At 39.6% G+C, this 27,739-nt stretch overlaps 2 protein-coding genes and 1 pseudogene across 2 annotated transcripts; all 3 read left to right on the top strand.

Moving 5' to 3' along the window:
- Window positions 1-11,207, top strand: EXO5 (exonuclease 5). Its single transcript, XM_065915430.1, has 3 exons — window positions 1-135; window positions 982-1,039; window positions 9,242-11,207. Exon 3 carries the CDS (start codon window positions 9,267-9,269, stop codon window positions 10,377-10,379), a length of 1,113 nt encoding a protein of 370 aa, XP_065771502.1. The 5' UTR covers window positions 1-135; window positions 982-1,039; window positions 9,242-9,266; the 3' UTR covers window positions 10,380-11,207.
- ZNF684 (zinc finger protein 684) lies at window positions 59-27,739 on the top strand. Its single transcript, XM_065915420.1, has 6 exons — window positions 59-135; window positions 982-1,039; window positions 20,808-20,845; window positions 24,580-24,706; window positions 25,029-25,124; window positions 26,218-27,739. Exons 3-6 carry the CDS (start codon window positions 20,831-20,833, stop codon window positions 27,120-27,122), a joined length of 1,143 nt encoding a protein of 380 aa, XP_065771492.1. The 5' UTR covers window positions 59-135; window positions 982-1,039; window positions 20,808-20,830; the 3' UTR covers window positions 27,123-27,739.
- On the top strand, window positions 13,653-14,025 carry LOC136151640 (large ribosomal subunit protein eL33 pseudogene; annotated as a pseudogene).

Below are 27,739 nucleotides of genomic sequence, written 5' to 3'. Positions count from 1 at the left end.
GCTTTCCTGCGAAGCCAGACAGGACTAGTCAGGTCCTCTTCCTGACTAGAACTTGCGCCTAAGGGAAAGAGTCCGGGAGCGGTTGCGAAGTTCAAGAGGAGCAGGTGAAGTCCTGGGTTCGGAGGCGTATCCAAGGTCAGAAGGGTTAGAAGAAGGCCGGCGAATGCGGGTGGCGGGCTGAGGGGCTGCGTTTTGGAACCCTGGGATCTGTACCCGCGGTTACGACGTCCCCCCGTCTCCTTCTCCGGGTGGGAACGGCTCCGGAGTAGCGGTTTATCTCGTCTGTTCCTGTGGGTTGAGTTCCTTCTCACCTTGGAAGACCCTGCTGTCGGCTGGGACCCCTTCCCGAAGTCAGCGATCCCCTTCTCGCCGCTCCTCTAGCGCCTTGAAGGGAGTGCTCAGTAAACTTTTGGGCATGCTTGAGACTCCCGGGGTGACAGTGGTTTGGGGATGGTGGGAAGGTCCCTGCTGAAAGCAGAAGTTTCTGGGACCCGCAAGTCCGGGCTTGTACCAACCATTCAGAATATTGGTGGTAAAGCCAGTGGCAGTTCCGGAGGCATCAGGAATCCGTCAGGGAGGAAAAGCCTCTGGATTTGAGACCTCTTTCTGAGCTTCTGAGCCCCGGTTGGGGCTGGAAGAGGGAACTGACCTCGGAGTTGCTGGGAGACCTTCGCTATTGTTGACACTTTTACTTGCTGGAAGCAGGGATTGGATCGAGTGTCTGCATCCAGGGTGTGGGCAAAACGAAGTTATGGAGAATTTGCCCGTAAAGAGAGGCAAGCATTACCTAGGATCTGGGTGGGCAACAGTCTGTGCAGTGAGGATCAGAGAGGAGGAAACACCACAGTGTGAGGGACTGACTGACTGGTCAGGTGAGAAAAGACCAAAAGTTGCTCTTTTACCACAGCAAGTCCGGCGGTTGCTAATCTGGATTCTCCAATTTCAGACCTGGTCTTTCAGAACTCCTTTCTCCTCCCCTAGACTTGTCAGTTTAGCATTTTGCCTTGCCCTGTGAAGAGGAAGATCAGCCAAGTCCCAGGTGAGTAGAAGTTTTTTCTCTCCTAAAATTTAGTTTAATTCGACAGAGGGAATAAATAAACTATCTTATGTCTTTCTGGGAAGGAGGAGACCCACATTTGTTGAGTGGCAGTGTCTCCTGTGTCATCACACTATCATTTGGGTAGCTAAGTACTGTTGGAAAGTGTTGGTCACTCAGTTATATCCAACCCTGTGACCCCATGGACTGTAGCCCACCAGGCTCCTCTGTCCATGGAATTCTCTAGGCAGAAATACTGGAGTGGGTAGCCATTCCCTTCTCCAAGAGATCTTCCCAACCCAGGGATCGAACCCAGGTCTCCTGCATTGCAGGAGATTCTTTACTGGCTAAACCACCAGAGAAGCTGGTGTTGGAAGAAGTACTGTTGGAAGAAGTACTTTAATTTTAACGATGTGTCAGTAGCCTCAGTAAAATGAAATATTTGCCCAAGAGTACTCAGAAGGAAAGTAGTCTACTACTAAATACTATTGACCTAGTCAGATTCAGAATCTAGAGCTGTAGGACCCCCAGACTCTTGACACTATGCTGGTGTTTCCCAAACATCTTATTCACTTACCACCTATTTATGCCATACCTGTGTCCTACCTGCATTACTGTTATTCTCATATTTTTAATTTTTAACTTTTATTTTAAAAAACAAACTTGCACTGAGAAACACTGTGCATGAAATTATACATTTGATAGATGCTCTAAAGTCTTTATATTTATTTTAAGATGTATCTGAAGGTGTTGATCTATGTATCATGTAAAATCATCTCCTGTCAAAAAGATACAGATGCAATTTGGGAGACAGTGCACTGTCATGCTTTTTAACTTTTGTTTTTTGATGAAGGGTAAAGATTCTCTCCCACTTTCAGAGACTTCATTGTCCAAATAACATTACTCATTTTGACACTATCATTATCTAAGACCCACTTATAGTTTAAGACACTTGTGCAAATGTTCTCCTGTGTTTTATTTCTGTTGAAGTATCCTATAAAGCAATAACTTAATAGGATATACCCAGAAGTCTGAGCATTGTGTTACCTTTGTTTATTGCAAATAATTTTCTTCCAGTTATCTGTGTTTTCTTTCCTTGGGGGAATTTAGACTATTTAAAAATTAGTTAAGTACAATGATAATTAATATTTATACCATTTTCAAGGTACCAATTGTTAAAACTTTTACCATGGGAGTTGGTGAATGCATCTCTTTTATTGTTCATTAGAGTAGCAAGGAGGAAATTTGGCTTATAACCTCAATCAGCTAAAATTCTGTGTCAAGTTATTTTCCTGGGCATCCAAAGTCAAATACTAGTGGACTGATCATACTTTTTTTTTTTTCCTATGAAAGGTTTGTTTTGCCAGAAGTCTTAATTTCGTTTTAGGTTCGAAGGGTTTGCTAACAAAAGAAATAACTTGTTACACACAATTTCAGGTTTTTTTAATAGAAAATTATTTGACTTAATTTCAATATACTATCATTAAAAGAAAAGAAATAGAAACAATAGAGAAAACTAACAGCACATACATCACCTAATTGGGCTGGTCAATATGCAAATTTAAACAGTGCTGGGAAGTCCCTCGATAATAGCAATGTGAAGTCCCAGTTGGGAAAAGGTCCCAAGCAGTGCATCCACTCCACTGGTGAGACTTCACATTGCAGTTTCAAGGATTCCCGCATATTTGTGCGCAAAAATGCAGCTCTGGTTTTACTTTAATTTTTTTACAATGTTGTTTATCTTGTGAGTCACAGGATTTCATTATACCCTGAGCTGTTGGCCAGACCTCCAGGGGCTCAAGAATTCTAAGACCTACTCCCTTTCTTGTCTAAAGTGCTGCCTGACTTACTATACTTGTGGGCAGGCACTGAATCTGGGCAGTGTCCAGGCAGGTCAGAAGCCAGGTAAGGGACCTGCCCTCATGCTTCTGAAGCCTGAACAAGACTTTCTCCAGTTTAATTTCCCTGTCAGCCTCAGTGTTGTTTAGACTGAAAGAGCATGTTGTTGTTCAGTCTCTCAGTCGTGTCAGACTCTTTGTGACCCCATGGACCCCAAGCAGCATGCCAGGCTTCCCTGTTCATCTCCAACTCCCAAAGCTTGCTCAAACTCATGTCCATCAAGTTGGTGATGCCATCCAACCATCTCATCCTTTGTCGTCCCCTTCTACTCCTGTCTTCAATCTTTCCCATCATCAGGGTCTTTTCCAATGAGTCACTTCTTCACATCAGGTGGCCAAAACATTGGAGTTTCAGCTTCAGTATCAGTTCTTCCAACAAATATTCAGGACTGATTTCCTTTAGGATTGACTGCTTTGATCTCCTTGCAGTCCAAGGGACTCTCAAGAGTTTCCTCCAACACCACAGTTCAAAAGCATCAATTCTTCGGCGCTTAGCTTTATTTGTGGTCCAACTCTTGCATCCATACATGACTACTGGAAAAACCATAGCTTTACTAGACAGACCTTTGTCAGCAAGGTAGTGTCTCTGCTTTATAACATGCTGTCTAGGTTTGTCAGAGCTTTTCTTCCAAGGAGCAAGCATCTTTTAATTTCATGGCTGCAGTCACCATCTGTAGTGATTTTGGAACCCTAAAAAATAAAGTCTGTCAGTGTTTCCATTGTTTCCCCACCTATTTGCCATGAAATGATGGGACTGGTTACTATGGCCTTAGTTTTTTCAATGTTAAGTTTTAAGCCAACTTTTTCACCCTCCTCTTTCACTTTCATCAAGAGGCTCTTAGTTCCTCTTCACTTTCTGCCACTACATTGGTGTCATCTGCATATCTGAAGTTGTTGATATTTCCTGGCAATCTTGATTCCAGCTTGTGCTTCATCCAACCCAGAATTTCACATGATGTACTCTGCATATAGGTTAAATAAGCAGAGTGGCAATATATAGCTTTGACATACTCCTTTCCCAATTTGGAGCCAGTCTGTTGTTCCATGTCCAGTTCTTTTTTGTTTGTTTGTTTGTTTGTTTTTAATTTTATTTTATTAGTTGGAGACTAATTACTTCACAACATTTCAGTGGGTTTTGTCATACATTGACATGACCATGTCCAGTTCTAACTGTTGCTTCTTGACCTGCATACAGATTTCTCAGGAGGCAGGTAAGGTGGTCTGGTATTCTTATCTCTTGAAGAATTTTCCAGTTTGTTGTGATCCATACAGTCAAAGGCTTTGGCATAGTCAATGAAGCAGAAATAGATGTTTTTCTGGAACTCTTTTGCATTTTTGATGATCCAACGGATGTTGGCAATTTGATCTCGGGGTTCCTCTGCCTTTTCTAAATCCAGCTTGAACATCAGGAAGTTATCAGTCCATGTACTATTGAAGCCTAGCTTAGAGAATTTTGAGCATTACTTTGCTAGCTAGTGTGTGAGATGAGTGCAATTGTGCGGTAGTGTGAACATTCTTTAGCATTGCCTTTCTTTGGGATTGGAATGAAAACTGACCTTTTCCAGTTCTGTGGCTACTGCTGAGTTTTCCAAATTTGCAGGCATATTGAGTGCAGCACTTTCACAGCATCATCTTTTAGGATTTGAAATAGTTCAACTGGAATTCCATCACCTCCACTAGCTTTGTTCATAGTGATGCTTCCTAAGGTCACTTGACTTTGCATCCCAGGATGTCTGACTCTAGGTGAGTAATCACACCATCGTGGTTATCTGGGTCATGAAGATCTTTTTTTGTATAGTTCTTCTGTGTAGTTTGTATAGTTCTTCTGTATAGTTCTCTTGCCACCTCTTCTTAATATCTTCTGCTTCTGTTTAGGTCCGTACCATTTCTGTCTTTTATTGTGCCCATCTTTGCATGAAATGTTCCCTTGGTATTTCTAATTTTCTTGCAAGATCTCTAGTCTTTCCCATTCTATTGTTTTCCTCTATTTCTTTGCATTGATCACTGAGAAAGGCTTTCTTATCTCTCCTTACTATTCTTTGGAACTCTGCATTCAAATGGGTATATCTTTCCTTTTCTCCTTTGCCTTTTGCTTCTCTTCTTCTCTCAGCTATTTGTAAGGCCTCCTCAGACAACCATTTTGCCTTTTTGCATTTCTTTTTCTTGGTGATGGTCTTGATCACTGCCTAGTGTACAATATCACGAACCTCCATCAATAGTTCTTTAGGCACTCTATCCATCAGATCTAATCCCTTGAATCTATTTGTCACTTGTGTTTATAATCATAAGGAGTTTGATTTAGGTCATACCTAAATAGTCTAGTGGTTTTCTCTACTTTGTTCAATTTAAGTCTGAATTTGGCAATAATGAGTTCATGATCTGAGCCACAGTCAGCTCTCAGTCTTGTTTTTGTTGACTGTATAGAAGTTCTCCATCTTCAGCTGGAAAGAATGTAATCAATCTGATTTCTGTATTGACCATCTGGTGATGTCCATGTGTAGAGTCTTCTTTTGTGTTGTGGAAGAGGGTTTTTGGTATGACCAGTGCATTCTCTTGGCAAAACTCTATTAGCCTTTGCCCTGCTTCATTTTGTACTCCAAGGCCAAACTTGCTTGTTACTCCAGGTATCTCTTGACTTCCTACTTTTGCATTCCAGTCCCCTATAATAAAAAGGACATCTTTTTTTGTGTTAGTTCTAGATGGTCTTATAGGTCTTCACAGAAACCATTCAACTTCAGTTTCTTTGGCATTAGTGGTTGGAGCATAGACTTGGATTACTCTGATATTGAATGGCTTGCCTTGGAAATGAACAGAGATCATTCTGCCATTTTTGAGATTACACCCAAGTACTGCATTTTGGACTCTTTTGTTGACTATGAGGGCTACCCCATTTCTTCTAAGGGATTCTTGTCCACAGTAGTAGATATAATGGTCATCTGATTTAACTTTGCCCATTCCAGTCCATTTTAGTTCACTGATCCCTAAAATGTTGATGTTCACTCTTGCCATCTCCTGTGTGACCACTTCCAATTTACCTTGATTGATGGACCGGCCATTCCAGGTTCCTATAAAATATTGTTCTTTACAACATCAGACTTTACTTCCATCACCAGTCCCATCCACAACTGGGTGTTGTTTTCACTTTGGCTCTGTCTCTTCATTCTTTCTGGAGTTATTTCTCCACTCTTCTCCAGTAGCATATTGGGCACCTACTGACCTAGGGAGTTCATCTTTCATTGTCATATCTTTGTGCCTTTTCATACTGTCCCTGGGATTCTCAAGGTGAGAATATTGACGTGGTTTGCCTTCCCTTCTCCAGTGGATCACATTTTGTCAGAACTCTGCACTGTGACCAGTCCATCTTGGGTGGCCCTACACAGCATGGCTCATAGTTTCTGCAACCTTTATAGTGACTTTTTTGGCTACCAACTGGAAAATGGACTTGGTCAGCTAAAATAAATCTTTGACATTGTAACATGGACAGTTGTCCTTGCAAATTGCATAATTCTTTCTCCAATTTTGACTTCTCTTCAGCCAGTTTTAATTTGGCTTCATGTACCTTACAGAAGGCAGAGAGGAAGATCAGCTTCTCTGACCCAGTGCAGTACATTCTTATCCTTTCTCAATTGGCGTGAGCTGCAAACACTCAATAAATTCTAAAGTTTTGGTGTGCTTTAATTTGGGGTCTCAGTTCTCACACAATCCGGTGGATACGCCCCATTCAGTAACTAACGAGCAGTAAGGCAAATCTTCCCATCCAGGAATTAAAAACTTCATTAATCTTAATCTCTTATGGCATTTTGCTTCATGAATCCTGCTTATGGTACCAGTTTATATTTTGCTTAAAGTTTTACTTTCATTTCAGGTTTGAAGGATTCATTAACAAAAGAAACCACGTGTTACTCACAAACAATTCAATTTTTTATAGGAGGTTATCTGACTTAATTTCAATATACAGCCATTAAAAGAAAAGAAACAATAGAGAAAAGTAACAGGACATACATCACCAAATTGGGCTGGCCAACATCCAGATATGAACAACACTGGGAAGTCCCTTCTTATTCAGCAGCCTGGAGTCCCAGTTGGGAAAAGGTCCCAGGTAGTGTGTCCACGCCACGGGTGAGACTTCAAACTGCAGTTTTGGGAGTTCCCACTTAAAAATCCAGGCGGCAAACTGATACATTATCAGTTTTCAATGCAGTTCTGGTTTTACTTTAATCTTTTAACAATACTGTTTATCTTGTGAGTCACAGAACTTCATTATACCCTGAGCAGTTGGCTCGACCTCCAGGGGCTCAAGAATTCCAAGACCCACTCCCTTTAGATAAGATATCTAAAAGTGCTGCCTGACTTACTATGCTTGTGGGCCGGCCTGGAATCTGGACAATGTCAAGATGTTTTTAGGGCACTTGGGGAAATTTGAATATGGACTAGAGTATTAGGGAATTATTCATTTTATTAGATGTGATAATATTGTAGTTAATGTAGAAGTCTTCTTTGGAAATGCATGCTGAAGCATTTGAAGCATTATGCTGTCTGTAATTTACATCAAAATAGTTAAACTGAAAACAAAGCACCTGAAAGAAGCAAACACAGCAACATGTCAACAGTTGCTAACTAGATTGTGTTCATTGTTCTATTCTTTCTATCTCTTGTGTTTGTGAAATTGCTTGTTGTAAAGAGAGAGAGTACTTGTCCTGTAGTAAAGTAGTGAGATATTAAATGTGAAGCACTTGGCTCAGTGTCTAGCACATTTTGGTTGTGCCTTGCAGCATGTGGGATCTTAGTTCTCCAACCAGGAATCGAACCTGTGCCCCCTGCAGTAGAAGCATGGAGCCCAAGCCACTGGACCACCAGGGAATTCCCAATATCCACTATTATTTATAGCAAAATCCAGTAGTATTTGTTGGCTTCCCAGGTGGTGCTGGTGCTAAAGAATCCACCTGCTAATACAGGAGATATAACAGATGTGGATTCAGTTCCTGGGTCAGGAAGATCCCCTGGAGGAGAGCATGGCAACCCCCTCCAGTATTCTTGCCTGGAGGATCCCATGGACAGAGGAGCCTGGTGGGCTATAGTCCATAGGGTCGCAAAAAGTTGTACATGACTGAAGTGATTTAGCAAGCATGTAATATTTTAAGAGTGTTCACTGGCAGATGTTTTCCATCATAAGCTAATTTCTTGTGGGGAGAGAAAATAAAACTTAGCAAGAAACATCAATTTCTATTATGTTAGGAAGAATTTATAAAGGCAGTAAAGTATTAATATATCTCAAATAGAAAAAACAACTGATTTCTGCATATTGCTGTGAATATCCTCTTACTACTGTATGCTATTACTTTGTATATGGGTAGGTCTATTTGTATTTATCTGTAGTTAGTTTTTTAATTTTGCCACACCGTGTTCCTGAAACAGTCATTGTAGAGCTGATTTTTCTCATGGAGCAGTTTGGTATTGAGATTTGTTTTCCTAGCCAAGGACTTTGTATACAAAGGAAGTATAGAAGCAGTCCATGATAAACTGGCAGACATTGCTACAACATTTACAATGTTCTGTATTTACTTAAAATAATGAAATAATATCCCAAGGCAGTAGAGATTATATATATATATATATATATATAATTTTATTTATTTATTTATATTTGGCTGTGCTGGTTCTTTTTTGTTGTGCAGGCTTTTCTCTAGTTGCAGCCAGCAGGGGCTACCCTCTAGTTATGGTGCATGGACTTCCCACTGCAGTGACTTCTTTTGTGGAACATGGGCTCTAGGGTACGCAGGCTTCAGTAGTTACAGCTCATGGGCTCTAGAGCACAGGCTCAATAGTTGTGACACACAGGCTTAGATGCTCCTGAGCATGTGGGATCTTCCTGGACCAGGGATCAAACCCATGTCTCCTGCATTGGCAGGCAGATTCTTTACTACTGAGCCACCAGGGAAGCCCTAGGAGAGCTTTTAAGGAAAAATGACAAACCTTAAATCTTCTTTTAAATGAAGAAATTGAGGATGAGGAAAGTGATTTGCTTAAAGTCACATAATATGTTAGCGCCAGATTTAGGAATAAAACTATTTTGCACTTAAAAAATATTTGCCAAGTATTCATATATGGACGATACAGTGAGCCTTATTGTAAACTGCATGTGTGCTACAACTCTATAGCATTACTAATTGTTCATAAATTAATAAGCATCTTTAAAGACTATATATAAATAATTAGTTGTGAATCTTTTTTACCTCATTGGAATTCAGAAATGCTTTTGAGAAATTTTTCATTTGAATAATGCATTTCTTTAATATGATGTGTATAGCCTTTGCCCAATCCAGAGCTGTGCCATGGCAGAGACTGGGGAAGAGGAGAAGGTGTCAGCAGAGGCTTCTGGGTTCTCAGACTTGAGTGACTCAGAATTTTTGGACCTGGAGGATTCGGAAGAGTCAAGTGCTTCACCTAGCAAGCCTGGTCCTTCTTATGAATTACCTGAGAAGGATGACAAGCTCATAAGTTTACCAAAATTGAAAAGAAGATTGGAGTTCTCATCACCTATGGAGCGATTTCATCTTAATTATTTGTATGTCACTGACCTGTCTACTCAGAACTGGTGTGAACAGCAAATGGTATTTGGAAAGGAGCTTCCTGGTTTCTTGACACCCAAGAAATCAGCTATTTTGGATACTGGTGCCAGCATCCACCTAGCTAGAGAACTAGAAGTTCATGATCTTGTGAGTATCCCCATCACCAGTAAAGAAGATGCCTGGGCAGTTAAGTTTCTGAACATATTATCAATGATTCCTACCCTGCAGTCAGAAGGGCGTATCAGAGAGTTTCCAGTGTTTGGAGAAGTGGAGGGTGTGCTTCTTGTTGGTGTGATTGATGAGCTGTACTATACAGCCAGCGGGGAACTGGAACTGGTGGAACTCAAGACACGTGGGAACCCTGTGCTCCCTTCAGACGCTCAGAAAAAAAAAGATAGTTTTCAAGTCAGCCTGTACAAATATATCTTTGATGCCATGGTACAGGGGAAAGTGACTGCTGCTAGCCTAATCCACCACACAAAATTGCATCCAGAAAAACCACTGGGACCTTCAGTGCTGAGGCATGCCCAGCAGGGAGGCTATTCTGTGAAGTCCTTGGGTGACCTCATAGAACTGGTCTTCTTGTCTCTAACACTGTCTGACCTCCCACTTATTGATAGCCTGAAAATTGAGTATGTCCACCAAAAGACTGCCACTGTGCTGGGTACAGAGATAGTGGCCTTTGAAGAGAAGGAGATGAGAAGCAAAGTACAGCATTATATGACCTACTGGATGGGCCACCGAGAGCCTCAAGGGGTTGACGTGGAGGAGGCCTGGAAATGCCGGATGTGCAACTTTGCAGATATCTGTGAGTGGAAGAAGAGCGGTGGGTTGACCAGTGCCACACGAGAGCCACAAGTCAAAAAGGCCAAATGAACAGATGTGCCTTCAAGAACTTTGATGGTTCCTGCATCTAATATACTCAGCAGAGTTAAAGAGGACCAGTCTTTTCAACCGAGCTTGAATTTCTTGGAGAGTGTTCTTATTTTGGTTCTTTTCATATTTTCTCAGCCTCTAACCTCACAAATCCAAGACCCTGGCTCATGGCTGAGTGGGAGAGATCTGGGATTACACTATCCCTAGATCTTTGCCACAGGTTGCCAAAAAGACAAATGCTCATCGTGGCTCGAGCACAATCATTGTTTTCCTAAGAAGATTCTTCCATTTCTTTTAAGTCTCTTCCCTACGTTTTTCTCAGTCAAGGTTTCTACAAGGTGCTATAGCATGTGCCAGAATTTCCTTTTTAAGACTGAGTAATATTCTACTGTGTCAATAGCTTTTAAAAGTAAATGAGAGCAAAGTAGTATTCCAGAGGAGGAGCTGACATGGTAAAAGCTAACATGTTGCAGAATGATTTATCTCAGATGGATCCGAAACTAGAACTATTACAGTGGTGTCATAGTCCACCAGGTTGTCAGATCCTCACATGTGGAAGCAAAAAATGCAGATGGTTCTGTTGACTTGGGAACAAGGGGAGGGTCTAAGTCCTAGAGGTCTGGATGAAGTGAAAAATGAACTGTATTGAATTCCAGGTCAGTATCCCAGGAATACTGATTAAGCCTCATAAGCAGATTCTGTGAATGTGGAATACAAGTAAGCTAAGAATTGTTATCCCAGCCTCAGTATCTCTAATTCCACTGAACTTCACTTCTGCTGTTCTTTAATAATGTCTCCAATAAACACAACATTCATTGAATATCTTTATTGGGAGTATTTTTTTCCAGTCTGTGGCTTGCCTTTTTAGTCTGTCATGGTGTCTTTTGATGAACAAAATATTACTGAAGGCCAGTTTGAATATTTCATCAGTGCTTTTAGTATCTCATTTAAGATATATAATATTTTTCTTTTTTTTTGATATACAATATTTTTCAACTTCAACACACCTTGTTTCTTTTACTTATCAATGTATTTTAGAGTTGTTTCATATTAGTATTTATAGTTCACCTCCTTCCTTTTAGCTGCTGCAAAGGGTTCCATTGTAAAGATATACTGTTTATCTAATTAGGCCTCTATTTATATATACTTAAGCTATTTCCTATCTTTTCCTACTACAAACACTATAATAAGGTATAAAGTAGAAAGTAAATCTTGGTCTTACATGCATACCTGTAAATCCTGAATCCCAAAATAACCATCAATAGGAAGTTGGATAAAGTTCTTCAAGATACTTTTTGGATCTATCACATATATTTAAATATAAATCAAATACATATGTTGGGTGTATGTGATTAGACATAAAAAATCTTATGTAGCATGCTTTTCTTTTCAGGTGAACATAGAATATTTATCAAAATAAACTATTTCTGGGCCATAAAACAAATCTGAATAAATTTATGTGGATGAAAGTCATACAAAGTATGCTATCTGATCACAGTGGAATTAAGTTAGAGTTGATGACAGATATCTGAACAATCAAAAATTATGTGCAAACTAAATTACACACTAAAGTAACCTATGAGTCAATAAAGATATCACAAAAAGAGAAATTACTTATATTTAATTGAAAATGAAAATATACAAAAATGTGTGGGAGGCAGCATATTTCAGGGAAATTGATAACACTAAATGCCTAATTGGATACCTAATTGATACCATTAATGCCACTAATTGGAAAAGAAGAAAGATCTCAAATTACTGACCTCAGTGTCTCCCTTAACTAAAAAAAGGAGAAAAAATGAAATTCAGAGAAAGCATAAAAATGAAATAAGCAACAGAGCTGACATTAATGAAATAGAAAACAGATAATAGAGAAAAATCAAAAAAACCAAAAACTGATTTTGAGATCAATAAAACTGATAAGTTCTAGCCAGAGCAATTAGGATGGGAGCCATAGATCAAATTGCCAACATCTGCTGGATCATCGAAAAAACAAGAGAGTTCCAGAAAAACATCTATTTCTGCATTATTGACTATGCCAAAGCCTTTAACTGTGTGGATCACAATAAATTGTGGAAAATTCTGAAAGAGATGGGGAATACCAGAACCACCTGACCTGCATCTTGAGAAACCTGTATGCAGGTCAGGAAGCAACAGTTAGAACTAGACATGGAAGAACAGACTGGTTCCAAATAAGAAAAGGAGTACATCAAGGCTGTATGTTGTCACCCTGCTTATTTAACTTCTATTCAGAGTACATCATGAGAAATGCTGGGCTGGATGAAGCACAAGCTGGAATCAAGATTGCCAGGAGAAATATTAATCACCTCGGATATGCAGATGACACTACCCTTATGGCAGAAAGTGAAGAAGTAAAGAGCCTCTTGATGAAAGTGAAAGATGAGAATGGAAAAGTTGGCTTAAAGCTCAACATTCAGAAAACTAAGATCATGGCATCTGGTCCCATCACTTCATGGCAGATAGATGGGGAAACGGTGGAAACAGTGGCTGACTTTATTTTTCTGGGCTCCAAAATCACTGCAGATGGTGATTGCAGCCATGAAATTAAAAGATGCTTACTCCTTGGAAGAAAAGTTATGACCAACCTAGATAGCATATTAAAAAGCAGAGACATTACTTTGTCAACAAAGGCCCATCTGGTCAAGGTTATTGTTTTTCCAGTGGTCGTGTATGGATGTGAGAGTTGGACTATAAAGAAAGCTGAGCACCGAAGGATTGATGCTTTTGAACTGTGGTGTTGGAGAAGACTCCTGAGAGTCCCTTGGACTGCAAGGAGATCCAGCCAGTCCATCCTAAAGGAGATCAGTCCTGGATGTTCATTGGAAGGACTGTTGTTGAAGCTGAAACTCCAATACTTTGGCCACCTGATGTGAAGAGCTGACTCATTGGAAAAGACCCTGATGCTGGGAAAGATTGAGGGCAGGAGGAGAAGGGGATGACAGAGGAGAAGATGGTTGGATGGCATCACCGACTCAATGGACATAGGTTTGGGTGGACTCCGGGAGTTGGTGATGAACAGGGAGGCCTGGCATGCTGTGGTTCATGGGGTTGCAAAGAGTCGGACACAACTGAGCTACTGAACTGAACTGAATTAGGGTGGGAAGGGGGAGAGGGAAGACACATGACCAATATCAGGAATGAGGTGACAGCACTATAAATATTATAGATATTAAAAGAAAATAAGGGAATATTATGCAGCCATCTTGGATCCTGCGGAGGCCTGCTAGGAAAAGGACTTCTGAATTGACAAATATGTCTGGAAGGCTGTGGTCCAAGGCTATTTTTGCTGGCTATAAGTGGGGTCTACAGAGCCAGAGGGAGCACGCAGCTGTCCTGAAAATTGAAGGTATATATGCTCGAGATATACAAAGAGTTGGACATGACTGAGCAACTGAACTGACTGACTGACTGATACTCGAGATGAACCTGAATTCTGTCTAGGCAAGAGATGTGTTTTTGTGCACAAAGCAAAGAATAATACAGTAACTCCTGGCAGAAAACCTTAGTAATCTGGGGAAAGATAACTCAAGCTCATGGAAACAGTGACATGTTTCTTGCCAATTCCAAAGCAACACAAGACATTGAACACAGAATCCATGTGATGCTGTATCCTTCGAGAACTTAAACTTACTGAAAAGTAAATGAAAAGTGTGGATTTGTTTTAAAAAAAGGAGGGGAGGGATATTAAAAACAACTTTATGCCAATACATTTGACAGCTTAGATGATATAGAAAAATTCTTTGAACGATACAAACTACCAAACCTCTCTCAAGAAGAAATTTGCAACCTAAATAGCCCTATATCCAACAAAGAGATTGATTTTGTAGTTTAAAACTTCCCCACAAAGAAAACTCTAGGCCCAGATGATTTACTGCTGAATTCTACCAAATATTTAGAAATGACACTGAAGTCTAGACAAACATGCAGAAAATGGGAGGGATATTTTCCTCCTCAATGATACAAGTCCAGGTTGTCTACTTGTGTTTCTGACCTGCTGGCTATAGGTTGGAGGTTTCAACAACCTCCTCCTTGGGTTTGATTAATTTACTCGAGTGGCTCACAGAACTCAGAGAAACATTTTATATACTAGACTATCAGTTTATTATTAAAGGATATAACTGAAGAATTGCCATATGGAAAGATGCATAAGGTAAGGTATCGGTAAAGGGTGCAGACCTTCCATGCCGTCTATGGGTACATGGCTCTCCCCATACCTTCACGTGTTCACCAACCTGGTTGTGAGCAGGGGTTACGCTCTAGTTGTTGTGTGTGGGCTTCTCATTGTGGTGGCTTCTCTTGTTGCAGAACATGGGCTCTGGGGTGCATGGTCTCAAGAGTTGTGGCACACAGGCTTAGTTGCCTGCAGTATGTGGAATCTTCCAGACCAGGGACTGAATCTGTGTCCCCTGCATTAGCAGGTGGATTCTTAACCACTGGACCACCAGGGAAGTCCCCTTTTGGGGTTTTATGGAGTCTTCATTACATAGCCATGACTGATTAAATCGTTGGCCATTGGCAATTGATTCAACCTCCAGCCTCTCTCCCCTCCCCATAGGTTAGGAGGTGTGGGACTTAAAGTTCTAACCCTCTAATCATGTGGTTTGGTTTTCCTGACAGTCAGCCCTTATCCTTAGGTGCTGTCCAAAAGCCACCTCATTAACATAACAAAAGACATGCTCATTCTCATATCTTAGGAAATTCCAAGAGTTTTGATCTAGAATTGGGGATGAAAGCCAAATACATATAAATCAAAGAAAGGAGAAATGAAGGATGGCTCCTAAATTTTTGCTCAAGTAGCCAGGTGAATGATACATTTATTGAACTAGGAGAAGTGTTATAGTGGGAGTGTGGATGGGGACAGGATTAATAGGCTGATTTGAACATGTGAAGTTGAAGGTAGCTTTTAGGGGGAGATTTCAAGTAGGCATAAGGAATTAGGGGTCAGAAATTCAGGGAAGAGATGAGGGCTGGAGATACAGATTTGTCAGTTAACATCAAATAAATGGTATTTAAAATTGTGGGGCTGAATGAGACCATTTGAAGAAAACTTCAAAAAGAAAAGACCCAAGGCCAAACTCTTGAGTATTCCAATGTTTGGAGGTGGAATAGAGGAAGACTATTCAATAAAGAAAATAGAAAAATAGTATTAGTGAGGTGGGAGGAATTATCTTTCGTGAGATGCAGAAACCAAAATAAGGAAGTATTTCATTTTTCTTAAATGCTGTTGAAGTCAAATATGATAAGGACAAAGAAAGTCCATTTAATTTTTCAATTGGAATTTCATTGATCAATTGCAAGAGCAGTTTCAGGAGTGTAGTTGTGGTCAAGAAGCCAATTAGAGTGTACTTAAGAGAATTGAAGGTGAGAAAATGTAGTCAGAACCAAGAAGTAAGAGAAATTTTCCTATGAAAGAAAGCTAGGGGTATTTCCTTGGTGACCCAGTGATTAAGACTTCGCTACCACAAAGTGACCCAGACCATTGGAGATGTTGGTCAACCACCTCCAAGAGGCAGGCTTGGGCCCAGCCAGTGCCAGCTAAGTGTCCTTAGGTAGGATGAGGGGGCATCATGGGACCCCTCATGTTGGAAGACAGTGCTGTCTGGTTGATTCCAGTAGGGGGCAGGAGGTATATTTGTTTATTCTCCTGGTTTCATCCATTGGATCATTGAAAAAGCAAGAGAATTCCAGAGAAACATCTACTTCTGCTTTATTGACTACACTAAAGCCTTTGACTGTGTGGATCACAACAAACTGGAAAATTCTGAAAGAGATGGGCATACCAGGCCACCTGACCTACTTCCTGAGAAATCTGTATGCAGGTCAAGAAGCAACAGTTAGAACTGGACATGGAACAACAGACTGGTTCCAAATTGGGAAGGGAGTACATCAAGGCTGTATATTGTCACCCTGCTTATTTAACCTATATGCAGAGTACATCATGAGAAATGCTGGGCTGGATGAAGCACAAGCTGGAATCAAGATTGCCGGGACAAATATCAATAACCTCAGATATGCAGATGACACCACCCTTATGGCAGAAAGCAAAGAAGAACTAAAGAAGAGCCTCCTGATGAAAGTGAGAGGAGAGTGAAAAAGCTGGCTTAAAACTCAACATTCGGAAAACTAAGATCATGGCATCCAGTCCCATCACTTCATGGCAAATAGATGGGGAAACAGTGGAAACACTGACAGACCTGATTTCCTTGGGCTCCAAAATCACTGCAGATGATGACTGCAGCCATGAAATTAAAAGATGCTTGCTCCTTGGAAGAAAAGCTATGACAAACCTAGACAGCATATTAAAAAGCAGAGACATTACTTTGCCTACAAAGGTTCATATAGTCAAAGCTATGATTTTTCCAGTAATGTATGGATGTGAGAGTTGGACTATAAAGAGAGCTGAGCACTGAAGAATTGATGCTTTTGAACTGTGGTGTTGGAAAAGACTCTTGAGAGTCCCTTGGACTGCAAGGAAATCAAAGCAGTCAATCCTAAAGGAAATCAGTCCTGAATATTCATTGGAAGGACTGAGGCTGGAGCTGAAGCTCCCATACTTTGGCCACCTGATGTGAAGAACTGACTCATTGAAAAAGATCCTGATGCCGGGAAAGACTGAAGGTAGGAGGAGAGGGGGATGACAGAGGATGAGATAGCATCACCGACTTGATGGACATGAGTTTGAGCAAGCTCTGGGAGTTGGTGATGGACAGGGAAGCCTGGTGTGTTGCAGTCCATGGGGTCACAAAGAGTCTGACACGACTGAGCAACTGAACTGAAGTTCCTTTTTTAGGTCATTGTTGTCCTAAGCAAATGGTTCTTTGTACTCTGCTTGCAAATTTTCTGTGAGTTTAAAAGTGTTTCCAAATTAAAAGTTAAGCCCCCCCCTCCCCCCCAAAAGACACTGCTCTTTAACTGCAGGGGGCATGGGTTTGATCCTCGGTCACAGAACTACCAAAACTGCAGGACACAGTCAAGCATTAAAAAAAAAGAAAGAAAGCTAGGAAATGGCACAATTGCTCAAGTGAACTAAAGTCAAGAAATGATTTTTTAACAATAAGATATAGAAATATGTGTTTATGACATAAAAAACGCCAGTAAAGTCAAGGGCTTACTAGCATCGAGTGAGATCTTAATGGTGCTGGGTAATAGTACTTCATTTTCTGAATCCATTCACTTCCCCACATTCCTAAATAACTAACATTAGAATCTCAGATGCCATTGATTGTAAGATACATCATTATTTTACATATTACTAGGAAAGAAAAAAGACTACCAATTAAACTATGGCATGTCATCATTTGTGAGATAGCAATTTTGCATATGTTGAAATATGAAAAAAATATTAGAATCAATCTACTGCAGAATTTCTTATCTTTTCTTTCCTCATATCTCAAATACCTTCTCCCTAATTTCACTTTGAGCTTCCAATTTCACTTATAAAATAGAAACACTCAGGGAGGATATCCTCATTCTCCCCCCACCAAATTTGTACCTATCGATTCTGCTTCTCCTGTTATTTCAATGAATAAATTGCCCAGGCTCTTGCTTAGAACTGATCCTCCCAATTGTGTGCTGGATTCCATCCCTTCTTTCCTCAAGGACTTTGCTCTTGCGACTGTCCTGTCTCTCCAGTATTGTTGATTTTCCCCTCTCCACTGTCTGTATCATTTTAATTAGGATACAAACACTGTAATTTCTTCCATCTTAAAAAAAAATTCTGAACCCCAAATTCATCTGCAATGGACAGTTTTACTTTTCTGTTCATCTTTTAAAAATTGAAGGAGTATGTCTATAAGTACTTGCCTTCTCCCATTGTTTCATCTCACTCCTAATTCTTATCAGATTTCATCAAAAAGGGCATGTTTCAGCCATCCCCACATTGCTCAATCCAATGGTCAATTATTACTTCTCATCCGACCTAACCTATCAGCAGCATTTAGCGCAATGGATCACTCCTCCTTGAAACGTTCTCTTCCCTTGATTTTGCAGATCCAAACCTTCCTGCTTTTCCATCTGCCTCAGGATTATTCCGTCTCAGTCTTCTTTATTGGGTCCTCTTCATGTTTCTGACCTAAGCTACTGTATTACTAGAAAAGACTGAACTGAATAAAGGCAAATTATTCTCTTAGCAAACTGCTGACTTAGATTTTCCAGTATTTAAAAATTCTGAGGCCTATAGCTTTTAAGCAAAAATGATATCTACATCTCCCTTTTATAAGTGAGCACGTCTCTTCAAGCAGCCCGAGATTCCATACCTGGAGCCTCCCTCTAAGGAGGCAGAACCGACGCATTCCAGAAATAAGCTCCATAGGCTTTATGGGAAATGTAGTATTGGATGAATAGCCTGCACCCCGCGGAAGCCTGGGAACTCTGGGCAGAGTTATCTCCGGACACGCGCAGTGGGGTGGTAGCCGGTATTCTGTAATTTTCGAACCAGTACTGCATGAAGTGAGAGTTGGGGTATCTCCCGGATCTGGGAGATCTCCGTAACCTGATCTTCAGCTTAGAGCCGGAGCTGGGAGTGTGGCGGTGCAAAGCTGGCAAGTATGACTCTACAGAACTTGGGGGATGTAAGGATGGGGCAGGAAGAAAGGGACCGCTTTATTGGCTTACCCTACGAAAATAAAACGTGAAAACCCTCACATGCGGTGGCTTCCAGTTTGGGTGTGTGGGTCCTATCACATTCTGGAGTAGTTCAAAGAAAGCAAGGGAAGGGTCCAACTGCCACTCCATGGGTTCCTAGATCCCAGTTGCGGCTTGAGCAAGTTCAGTTTGCATTCCTGCTCTTGTGCTTTAAACTGCACCTTTCCTGATGACAAAAGCACCTTTGGCCCTACCAGAGTCTGCAAAAGGAAATAGTAAACCATTTTAAGGGATCTAGGAAGAAAACATTTTTAGAGAAAATATCTCCTGCCGTATTAATAAACAAGAAATGTCACAGCTATCAGTGATACCTGGCTTCCAAATGTGAATGAGGGCTGCTAAAACTGCGATCCAGCAGAAGCTGCTGCCCGCCCCCCTCCGTACGGTGATTGCTTTGGAGCTGGGGGATTGCCAAAAGTAAGGTGAACAAGGAAACAGTATTAGCCCCAGAGAGTGAGGTGCATATGAACGGAATGAATTCAGTGAGCCCAGAGGCTTGCATCTTCCCATACACAGAATGCTAAATTCCTTAACTTGGTATTAATATTTGATGTTCAGCCTGCCTGCTTCCATTGTTGCAAACTTGTATATAGCCTGACTTCCTCTCCTGCCTCCTTGGAGCAGTTTTCCCAGAGTTACTGAGATGCTGTCTCCCAGGCTAACACTCCCACCAAATAAAATAACTCTCTACTTTCAGATTGTGACTATATTTTTTTAGTCAACACTCACAACAATCATCTGAAGTAAATATTATCTCTCTTTGGTATATGAGTTAACTGAAGCAGAAAGGTGAGTTTAACTTGCCTGGACTCAGGCAGTTTAGTATAGATGATCTGAGAGTTAAACTCCAGATGAGTTTCCTTCAAGTTTCATTCTTTTTGCAAGATGAGAAGAACCTGCCAAACAAATCACTGGATTTATTTTTCTTTCAAAATATTTTTATATATGCTGAGTAAATTTTGGTTTGTCATCATTTAAAAAAAAACAGCTCTTGGTATATGTATGGCTGACTCACTTTGCCGTTCACCTGAAACTACCACAACATTGTTAATCGGCTATACCCCAACACAAAATAAATTAAAAAAAAAAAAACCCTTGGTGAATCTGCAGATTTTCCAGTGATGATTGTAAATAAAGCTGAGAGTGCCTCTTGTGCATTTTAGCCTTTCGAGGGCCCTAGCAGTGCTGGTTGGACTTTCAAAAAGCCCAGATTGGGCCTGTAGGAGATGGTGAGATTGAGAGAGAGAGATTGAGATTTAGAGTCTCAATTGAAGACTTCAGCTTAAAAAAAAATACCCACACCCACCCCCAAGCCCCTGCCACCCCGTCCCTGCATCCAGCCTCTTCATAAAACCTAATTTGAGATCTCTTACCCAATTCACCTACAGAACACAGGCCAGAGAATCACAGGAAGGAATGACTTCCAAAGATAACTGAGCTTGAGAGATCAGGCTTTTAGTTATCACTTTAACTCATTCATTATTATCTACTTAGAATGAATTTCTGGGAGCAAAAAACCTGTCACTGGTTTAAAGGTTAATGATTTGCTATTAAGATCAATAGGATAGAAATGTACAGCCTACTAATATAACATCGTTGCTTATAAAATGTGGACATTTCTGACTTGCTGGAAGTGTCATTCTCTCACTGGGTGGCATTTTCTCAGACTGCACTGTGTGTGCTTCTGTTCTCATAGAGCAGGGTTCTCCATTGCTGTCCTGGTATTTCATGTCTTTATTCTCTTCCCCATTTCTACTTTCATAGATCTCTGTGCAAGAGAGGCAGAAATGATCAACTTCAAGGTAAGGCATCCATTTATTGTTATCAAAATCTGTCTCTTTTTTTTAATGGGTAAGAAGTGGATTTATTTAAAGAGATACACAGTCCGTAGACAGAGTGTGTGCCGTTTCAGAAAACAAGAGGTCCAAATCTCTTTTTAAAAAATCCTTATAAAGAGGAGATGTATAGTTTGGGAGGAATGTAGACTGAATAGATCAGATCCAGTAGGAAATTCAGAAAATTGATAAATTGATATCCAGGTTATAGGGTTGGTCAGCATTTAGGTAGAGCTTCATATGTGTACCCACTCTTTCTGGTGATCGTAGAAAATAGGTAGCCAACCAAAGTATTGGCTTTGTCCAGGAGTATAAAGCAGAACAATTCCCCTGAAAAGTAAAATTTATCCTAGCACAGTTCTCCAAAGAAAATATCTTACAATAGGGTTTCAAAGAGGTTATGTTAGCAACAGTATTGCCAGTAACAATTCTGTGATAAATGTAACATCCAATTTCCAGTGACCTTCTTAGGAGTGTTCCCTAGAGTAAACGGAGAGCACAGTGCCAAGAGTTCCATGTGTAAGTCGTGTGTGCTGGGCTGTGCTGGGCTTAGTCGCCCATTTGTGTCTGACTCTTTGCGACTCTGTGGACTGTAGCCCACCAGCCTCCTCTGTCCATGGGATTCTCCAGGCAAGAACACTGGAGTGAGTTGCCATGCCCTCCTCCAGGGGATCTTCCCAACCCAGGGGATAGATTAGGTATCCTTATTGTGATTGCATTATACTTTTAGATAAATTTGGAGAGAATTTCATAACTTTTCAGTAATGAGTTCTCCATTTTATTTCCATTTTTATTTTGGTCCTTCATTATAGTTGTATAGATTTTTATGGAAATTCTTATGCATTTCTTATAATGTTTATTCTTACACATGGTTTAAGTTGCTATTGAGAATGGGATGAATATTTTTTTCATGATATTTTCTAACTGGCTACTCTGGTGCATAGGAAAGTATGGATTTGTCTGTTTGACTTTATTCAGCTTACAGAACTCTTACTAAGTCTAAGAGTTTTTTAGTTTATTCTTAGATTTTCTAGATAGATCATCATATTCTCTTCAAATGGAGTTTTGTCCCTTATTTGCTTGTCTCTTTTTTTTGTCTTATTGCAATGGACAGAATTTCTAGTACTATAATTTTGAATATAATTGCTAGCCAAAATCCTTTCTGGTCCACTTTTAATGGTAATTCTTTCAGTGTCTTATATTCTGGTAGATAGTTGTTCTTTGTCTTTTTATTTTTAATCAAGTTAAGGATTCTTAGCTTATTAAGATTATTTTCATAAATTGGGAACTTTTTTCCTCATATGCTTTTTTATACTTGTCAATAATATATTTCATGCTTTTAACATAACAGTTTAAAGAATTTCTAATACTGTTCCCCTTAAAGGGACAAACAGTAAATATTTTAGGCTTGAAGGTTATATACCTTCTGTGACAACTACTCAACTCTACCCTTGTAGTTGAAGTAAAACAAATAGGCATAACTGTTTTCCAGTTACATTTTATTTACAAAATTATATTTCTTCTAAATAAAATTATTTCTGTGGCATTAAAAAAAAGTTTAGAAATGTTGCTATGTGCCTTTTTAATTTCAGTTTAAATTAAAAATGATTTTGATTTATGGTTAGGATATATTTTATCATATAAAAATCTGTATTTTTCTATTTTATTATGCTTATATAAGTCTAGCCTATTAACCTTATAGCCAGTTTAACATCTAATTACCTTTATACATTTATTTTGTAGTGTTTAATAAGCTGTAAGATTGCTGAGGGCAGTAATAATTGTATACTAGTACTGTACTTGGTATATCCTCATTAAATATTATATGAGTGAATGAATGAAGAACATATAAGCAATATTTTAAAATAGTTTTATTAAGACTTAATTTACTTATTATAAGTTGATCACCTTAAAATCAGTATATTAGCACAATTGTGAAACTGTCATCACTAATCTCAGAACATCTTCATATCCTCAAAAGAAACCCCATACCCATTAACAGTTACTCTCCATTCCTTCCTTCCCCCAGCCCTGAATTACTTTATGTTTTTATGGATTTGCCTGTTCTGAAAATTTCATACAAATGGAACTATACAATATGTGATCTCTTGTGACTGGCTTCTTTCACCTAGCACAATATTTTCAAGGATCATCTATGTCATAGAGTCCTTTTAGTACTGAATAATATTGGATCATATGGATATACCTCATTTTGTTTATTCATTTATTACTTGCTCAATACCCATATTGTTACCACTTTTGCCTGCTATGAATTCTGCCATGGACATGTGTGTATGGTTTTTGTGTGGACTTATGTTCCCAACTCTTTTGGGTATATACCTAGGAAAAATTGCTGGGTATGTGGTAACTCTATGTTTAATGTTTTGAAAAGCTCCTAAATTGTTTTCCATAGTTGCTGCACCATTTTACAATTCCATCAGCAGTGTATGAGAGTTCTAGTTTCTCCCTACCCTTGCGAAAAGCTTGTCATTGTCTGCCTTTGATTTTAGCCATCCTATTGGATGTAAAGTGATATCTCATTGTGATTTTGATTTGTACATCTTTTCATGTGCTTTTGGATCATATCTGTCTTTGGGAAAATGTCTGTTCAAATCCTTTGCCGATTTTTAGATTGAGTTTTCTTTTTGTTGTTGTAAGAATTCTTTTTCTTTTAGAGACAACTCTCTTTTCAGATAGATGATTTACAAATATTTCCTGCTATTTTGTGAGTTGTCAGTTTCACATTCTTCATGGTGTCCTTTGAAGCACAAAATGCTTAATTTTGATGAATTCCAATTTATCTATTTTTTCTTTTATCACACTTCTTCTATCATGTCTAAGAAACTTTTACCTAATCCTAGGTCATAAAGATTTACTCCCTTGTTTTCATGTAAGAATTATATACAGTTGACCCTTGAATAACACAGCTTTGAACTGTGTGGGTCCACTTATGTGCAGGTTTTTTCCAGTAAATACATACTGCAGTACTACATGACCTGTGGTTCATTGAATTCATGGTTGTGGAACCACAGATATGGAGGTACCTATAAACTTACTGGATTTTTGGCTGTGGGGAGGATTGGCACCCTAACCCCCAAGTTGTTCAAAGGTTACCTGTAGTTTTAACCACTCTTACATTGGGTCTCTGATCCATTTTTAGTTCAATTTTATTATGATGACTTCTCTGGTGGCTCAGAGGGTAAAAGCTTCTGCCTACAATGCAGGAGACCCGGGTTCAATCCCTGGGTCGGGAAGATCCCCTGGAGAAGGAAATGGCAACCCACTCCAGTACTCTTGCCTGGAAAATCCCATGGACAGAGAAGCCTGGTAGTCTACAATCCATGGGGTCGCAAAGAGTCGGACACGACTGAGTGACTTCACTTTCTTTTATTATGATATGAGGTGTGCGGGTTGGAGAGAGTCCAACTTCACTCTTTTGCATTTGGATATCCAACTGTCCAACACCATTCATTTAAAAGACTATTCTTTCTGCTATTGAATTGTTCTGATACTATTTGAATATTTTTAATATAATTTTTGTTTCTATCACAAAGTAATTTCTGAATCAGGTGTATAGTAGTTTTCATACATAACTTTGAAAACTCATCAATGAACATGATATGATCCTAAGAGGCTGCCATGACTCTTACAAGTCCCCAAATGATGCACACTTTAGTTTGAAGATCCATGTACTATTACAGGGATCAGTGACACTCCAGGATGTGGCTGTGGAATTCACCCCAGAGGAGTGGCTGCTGCTTGACTGTGATCAGAGAACCCTGTATTGGGATGTGATGTTGGAGAACTTTAGAAACCTCATCTCAGTGGGTAAGGACAGTGGGTGGTAACTTTTTAGGTGTAACTCAGAATGTTTTAACAGTACCCTTCCTTTAAGACATGTGAAAGCTGTGAACATTATGAAGCATTAGTAAGTTTGGCCTTGAACTTCATTAGTCAAAGATTCTTAATCTCCTTTGGGGATCATGTACTGTGTGTATGCTTCTGCCTCCTAAGTGAAGAAGGGTCTTTTCTGTTCTGAAGCCCATTTGTCAGCCTTCACAGGCCCTAAGACACCAGGAGGCAAACCTGAATTATGAGGTAGTTGTTCCTAGCACTTTGTCCCCAGTTCTGTGTTGTTTCCCAGGAACAGGGTGTCCAGTTACTGAAACAACAGTGATATTCAAGGTGGAGCAAGGACAAGAACCATGGATGGTGGAGGGAGAGAACTCATGTTGGAGCTCTCCAGGTGAGTCAGAGAAAACCAGGAAGATGGGAGTCTTTGAAATTGGGGTCCCAGTTGGTGAGTGAGGGACTGGCACCTTTGAAACGCTTTTTAGGAAGCACATACCTTGGGAAGTGACTGGGTGCACTTGACATGACATCCTCAGATTCCCAAATGACACCTTCAGTTCCACTCTCCCACGTGGCTGCTCTTTCTCTTCCTCAGCTCTTGTGTAGGAGGACGTCCTGCCGCTCCGCTTTGACTCCTCACACTGCCCATTGCATCGAAGTGCTTGCTTGGTTCTCTCAATTCCTAGAGTCCTCATTGTTCTTTCCTCCTCAACATGATGGCAGATCTTTCCATACATCTAGTTCTAATAATGTAGTCAGCTTATGTGGATTTGCAGTCTTACTCCACCAACCTCTTTTGGATAAGGTTAGAGGACTGGAGAGGGAGAAGGAAATGGCAACCCATTTCAGTATTCTTGCCTGGAAAATCCCAGGGACGGAGGAGCCTGGTGGGCTGCCGTCTATGGGGTCGTCGCATAGAGTCAGACACGACAAGCGACTTAGCAGCAGCAACAGGGCTGGAGATATAAAAATGCTCTTGAAGGGAACTGATATTGTGCCAGGTGACCAAGAGGAAAAAAGAGATATGAATGCAGAAAAAAGGGAGGTATTCTACCAGGGTGATCTAGGAATTATGTAGGGAGGATTCTGATTCTGATCTCCCTCTTCCAAATCTAATTTTCCCTTAACTCCATTGTCTCTTATTCCTCTCCCTGTCCATTGATCACATCTCCGTAGTGGGCTGTCTTTGTTCTGTGAGTTGACCGTACACCCTGTTGAGCAACTTTTTGATTTTCTTTGTACTCTCCTCACTACCTTGTGCTATTTTACTGCTGTTTTTTTTTTTTCCTCCAGGTCACAAGTTAAGCCACCCATTCTCACTGTCATTCTGTCTCCTTTTTCCTCCCTAGCAGTTTTATTCTTAAAGTTCAGGAGCAAGGTGAAAACATACTTGTTTCAGAATGAGACTAGATTTGAAATCAAGTTTCTTTCTATGACTGTCAATGGCAAAAATTTAACTAGGAACATTTCATTGTACTCCTTTTTAGAAGCTGACTGCCCACTTGTTGATGAATCAGACAAGCACCAGAAAAGCAAAGACAATTTTTTAAATTCAGTTTTGTTCATGTTCAATAAAATTCAGACTGTGGAGAGACTTCATGGTTATAATATGAGCACAAGTCTTAATCCTACAAGAAAAAAATCATATAAATGTAAGTCATATGGGAAGAGTTTGCAACCTACTTTGGACTTTCTTAATTATAATAGATGTTATAATGGAGAACACTCTGATGAATGCAATGAATGTGGGAAAGTCTTTAAAAAGAAATTTAATTTCATTAGACATGAAAAAAATCATACAAGAAAAAAACGGTTTGCATGCAACAACTGTGGGAAAGCCTATAGCAGCAAGGCACACCTTGCCACTCATCAGAAAATTCATAACAGAGAGAGACCCTTTGTGTGCAGTGATTGTGGAAAAGCGTTTACACATAAAGCACAGCTCGTGGTCCATCAGAGACTCCACACTGGAGAGAAGCCTTATGAATGCAGTCAGTGTGGAAAATCATTCACTTGGAATTCTTCCTTTAATCAACACATGAAATCGCATACACTTGAGAACTCATTTGAATGTAAGGAATGTGGGAAAACGTTCAGGTATAGTTCATCCCTTTATAAACACTCTAAATTTCATACAGGAGAGAAACCATATCAATGCATTGTATGTGGCAAAGCCTTTGGCAACAGTTCTGTGCTTGTTACCCATCAAAGAATTCATACTGGAGAGAAACCTTATGGATGTATTAAATGTGGCAAAGCCTTCATCAAGAAGTCTCATCTCCTTAGACATCAGATAACTCATACAGGAGAAAGGCCCTATGAGTGTAGCAAATGTGGGAAACCATTTTCCCAGAAGTCAAATCTTATTGTACATCAGAAAATTCATATGTAACATTCACTTATGAATATGAGAAAGCTTTAATATTTGATAAGTTATTGAGTAGAGAATTCATGGTGAGGCAAAATCAACAATTTGAAGGAACTGAAAGAATAAATTCCCATAAAAAAATCAACGCCAGTCATGTTCTGGAAGTGATAAAGTATTTAAAGGAAAGATCACAGAAAACGTTAATTTATAATGATAAAACTTAGAACGTGGAAAGCATAAATTAAACAATCAAGGAATCAGTGAAAACTACATTTAGCATCTCTGATTATTTTTATAACAAATTATATAATTATGCAAGTATGAACATAAAATAAGTTTATATATTATATTAAATTATATCTATTAAGAGTTTCTGAAGTAAATATCACACTTTTTCTTCCAATCTGAATAGTAACATGCAAGTGAAAAAATGTGGTTTAAGATATAGTATGAATTTCAGTAATATTTTCATCCATTCGCTGGCACTTTTAATGGGTATGGCAGTGTTATTGAATCTCAGAGTCTCCTCTTTAATTCTAAAACTTGTTATAAAGATTTATAGAATTACATGTGTGTGTAATTTAACAAGATATCAATTGAGATGGTGAAAGCAGTTGTATTCTATACACTAAGTGCTCAGT

The sequence above is a fragment of the Muntiacus reevesi genome, chromosome 1, assembly GCF_963930625.1.
Source record: "Muntiacus reevesi chromosome 1, mMunRee1.1, whole genome shotgun sequence".
NCBI classification, from domain to species: Eukaryota; Metazoa; Chordata; class Mammalia; order Artiodactyla; family Cervidae; genus Muntiacus; species Muntiacus reevesi.
This window is presented reverse-complemented; position numbering and strand designations above follow the sequence as displayed.

Coding starts and splice junctions, on each gene's coding strand:
- EXO5 (XM_065915430.1), top strand. CDS start 9,267: ATGGCAGAGACTGGGGAAGAGGAGAAGGTGTCAGCAGAGGCTTCTGGG.
- ZNF684 (XM_065915420.1), top strand. Junction 24,707..25,028: donor TAGAAACCTCATCTCAGTGG/GTAAGGACAGTG, acceptor TCCCAGGAACAG/GGTGTCCAGTTACTGAAACA. Junction 25,125..26,217: donor CTCATGTTGGAGCTCTCCAG/GTGAGTCAGAGA, acceptor ACTCCTTTTTAG/AAGCTGACTGCCCACTTGTT.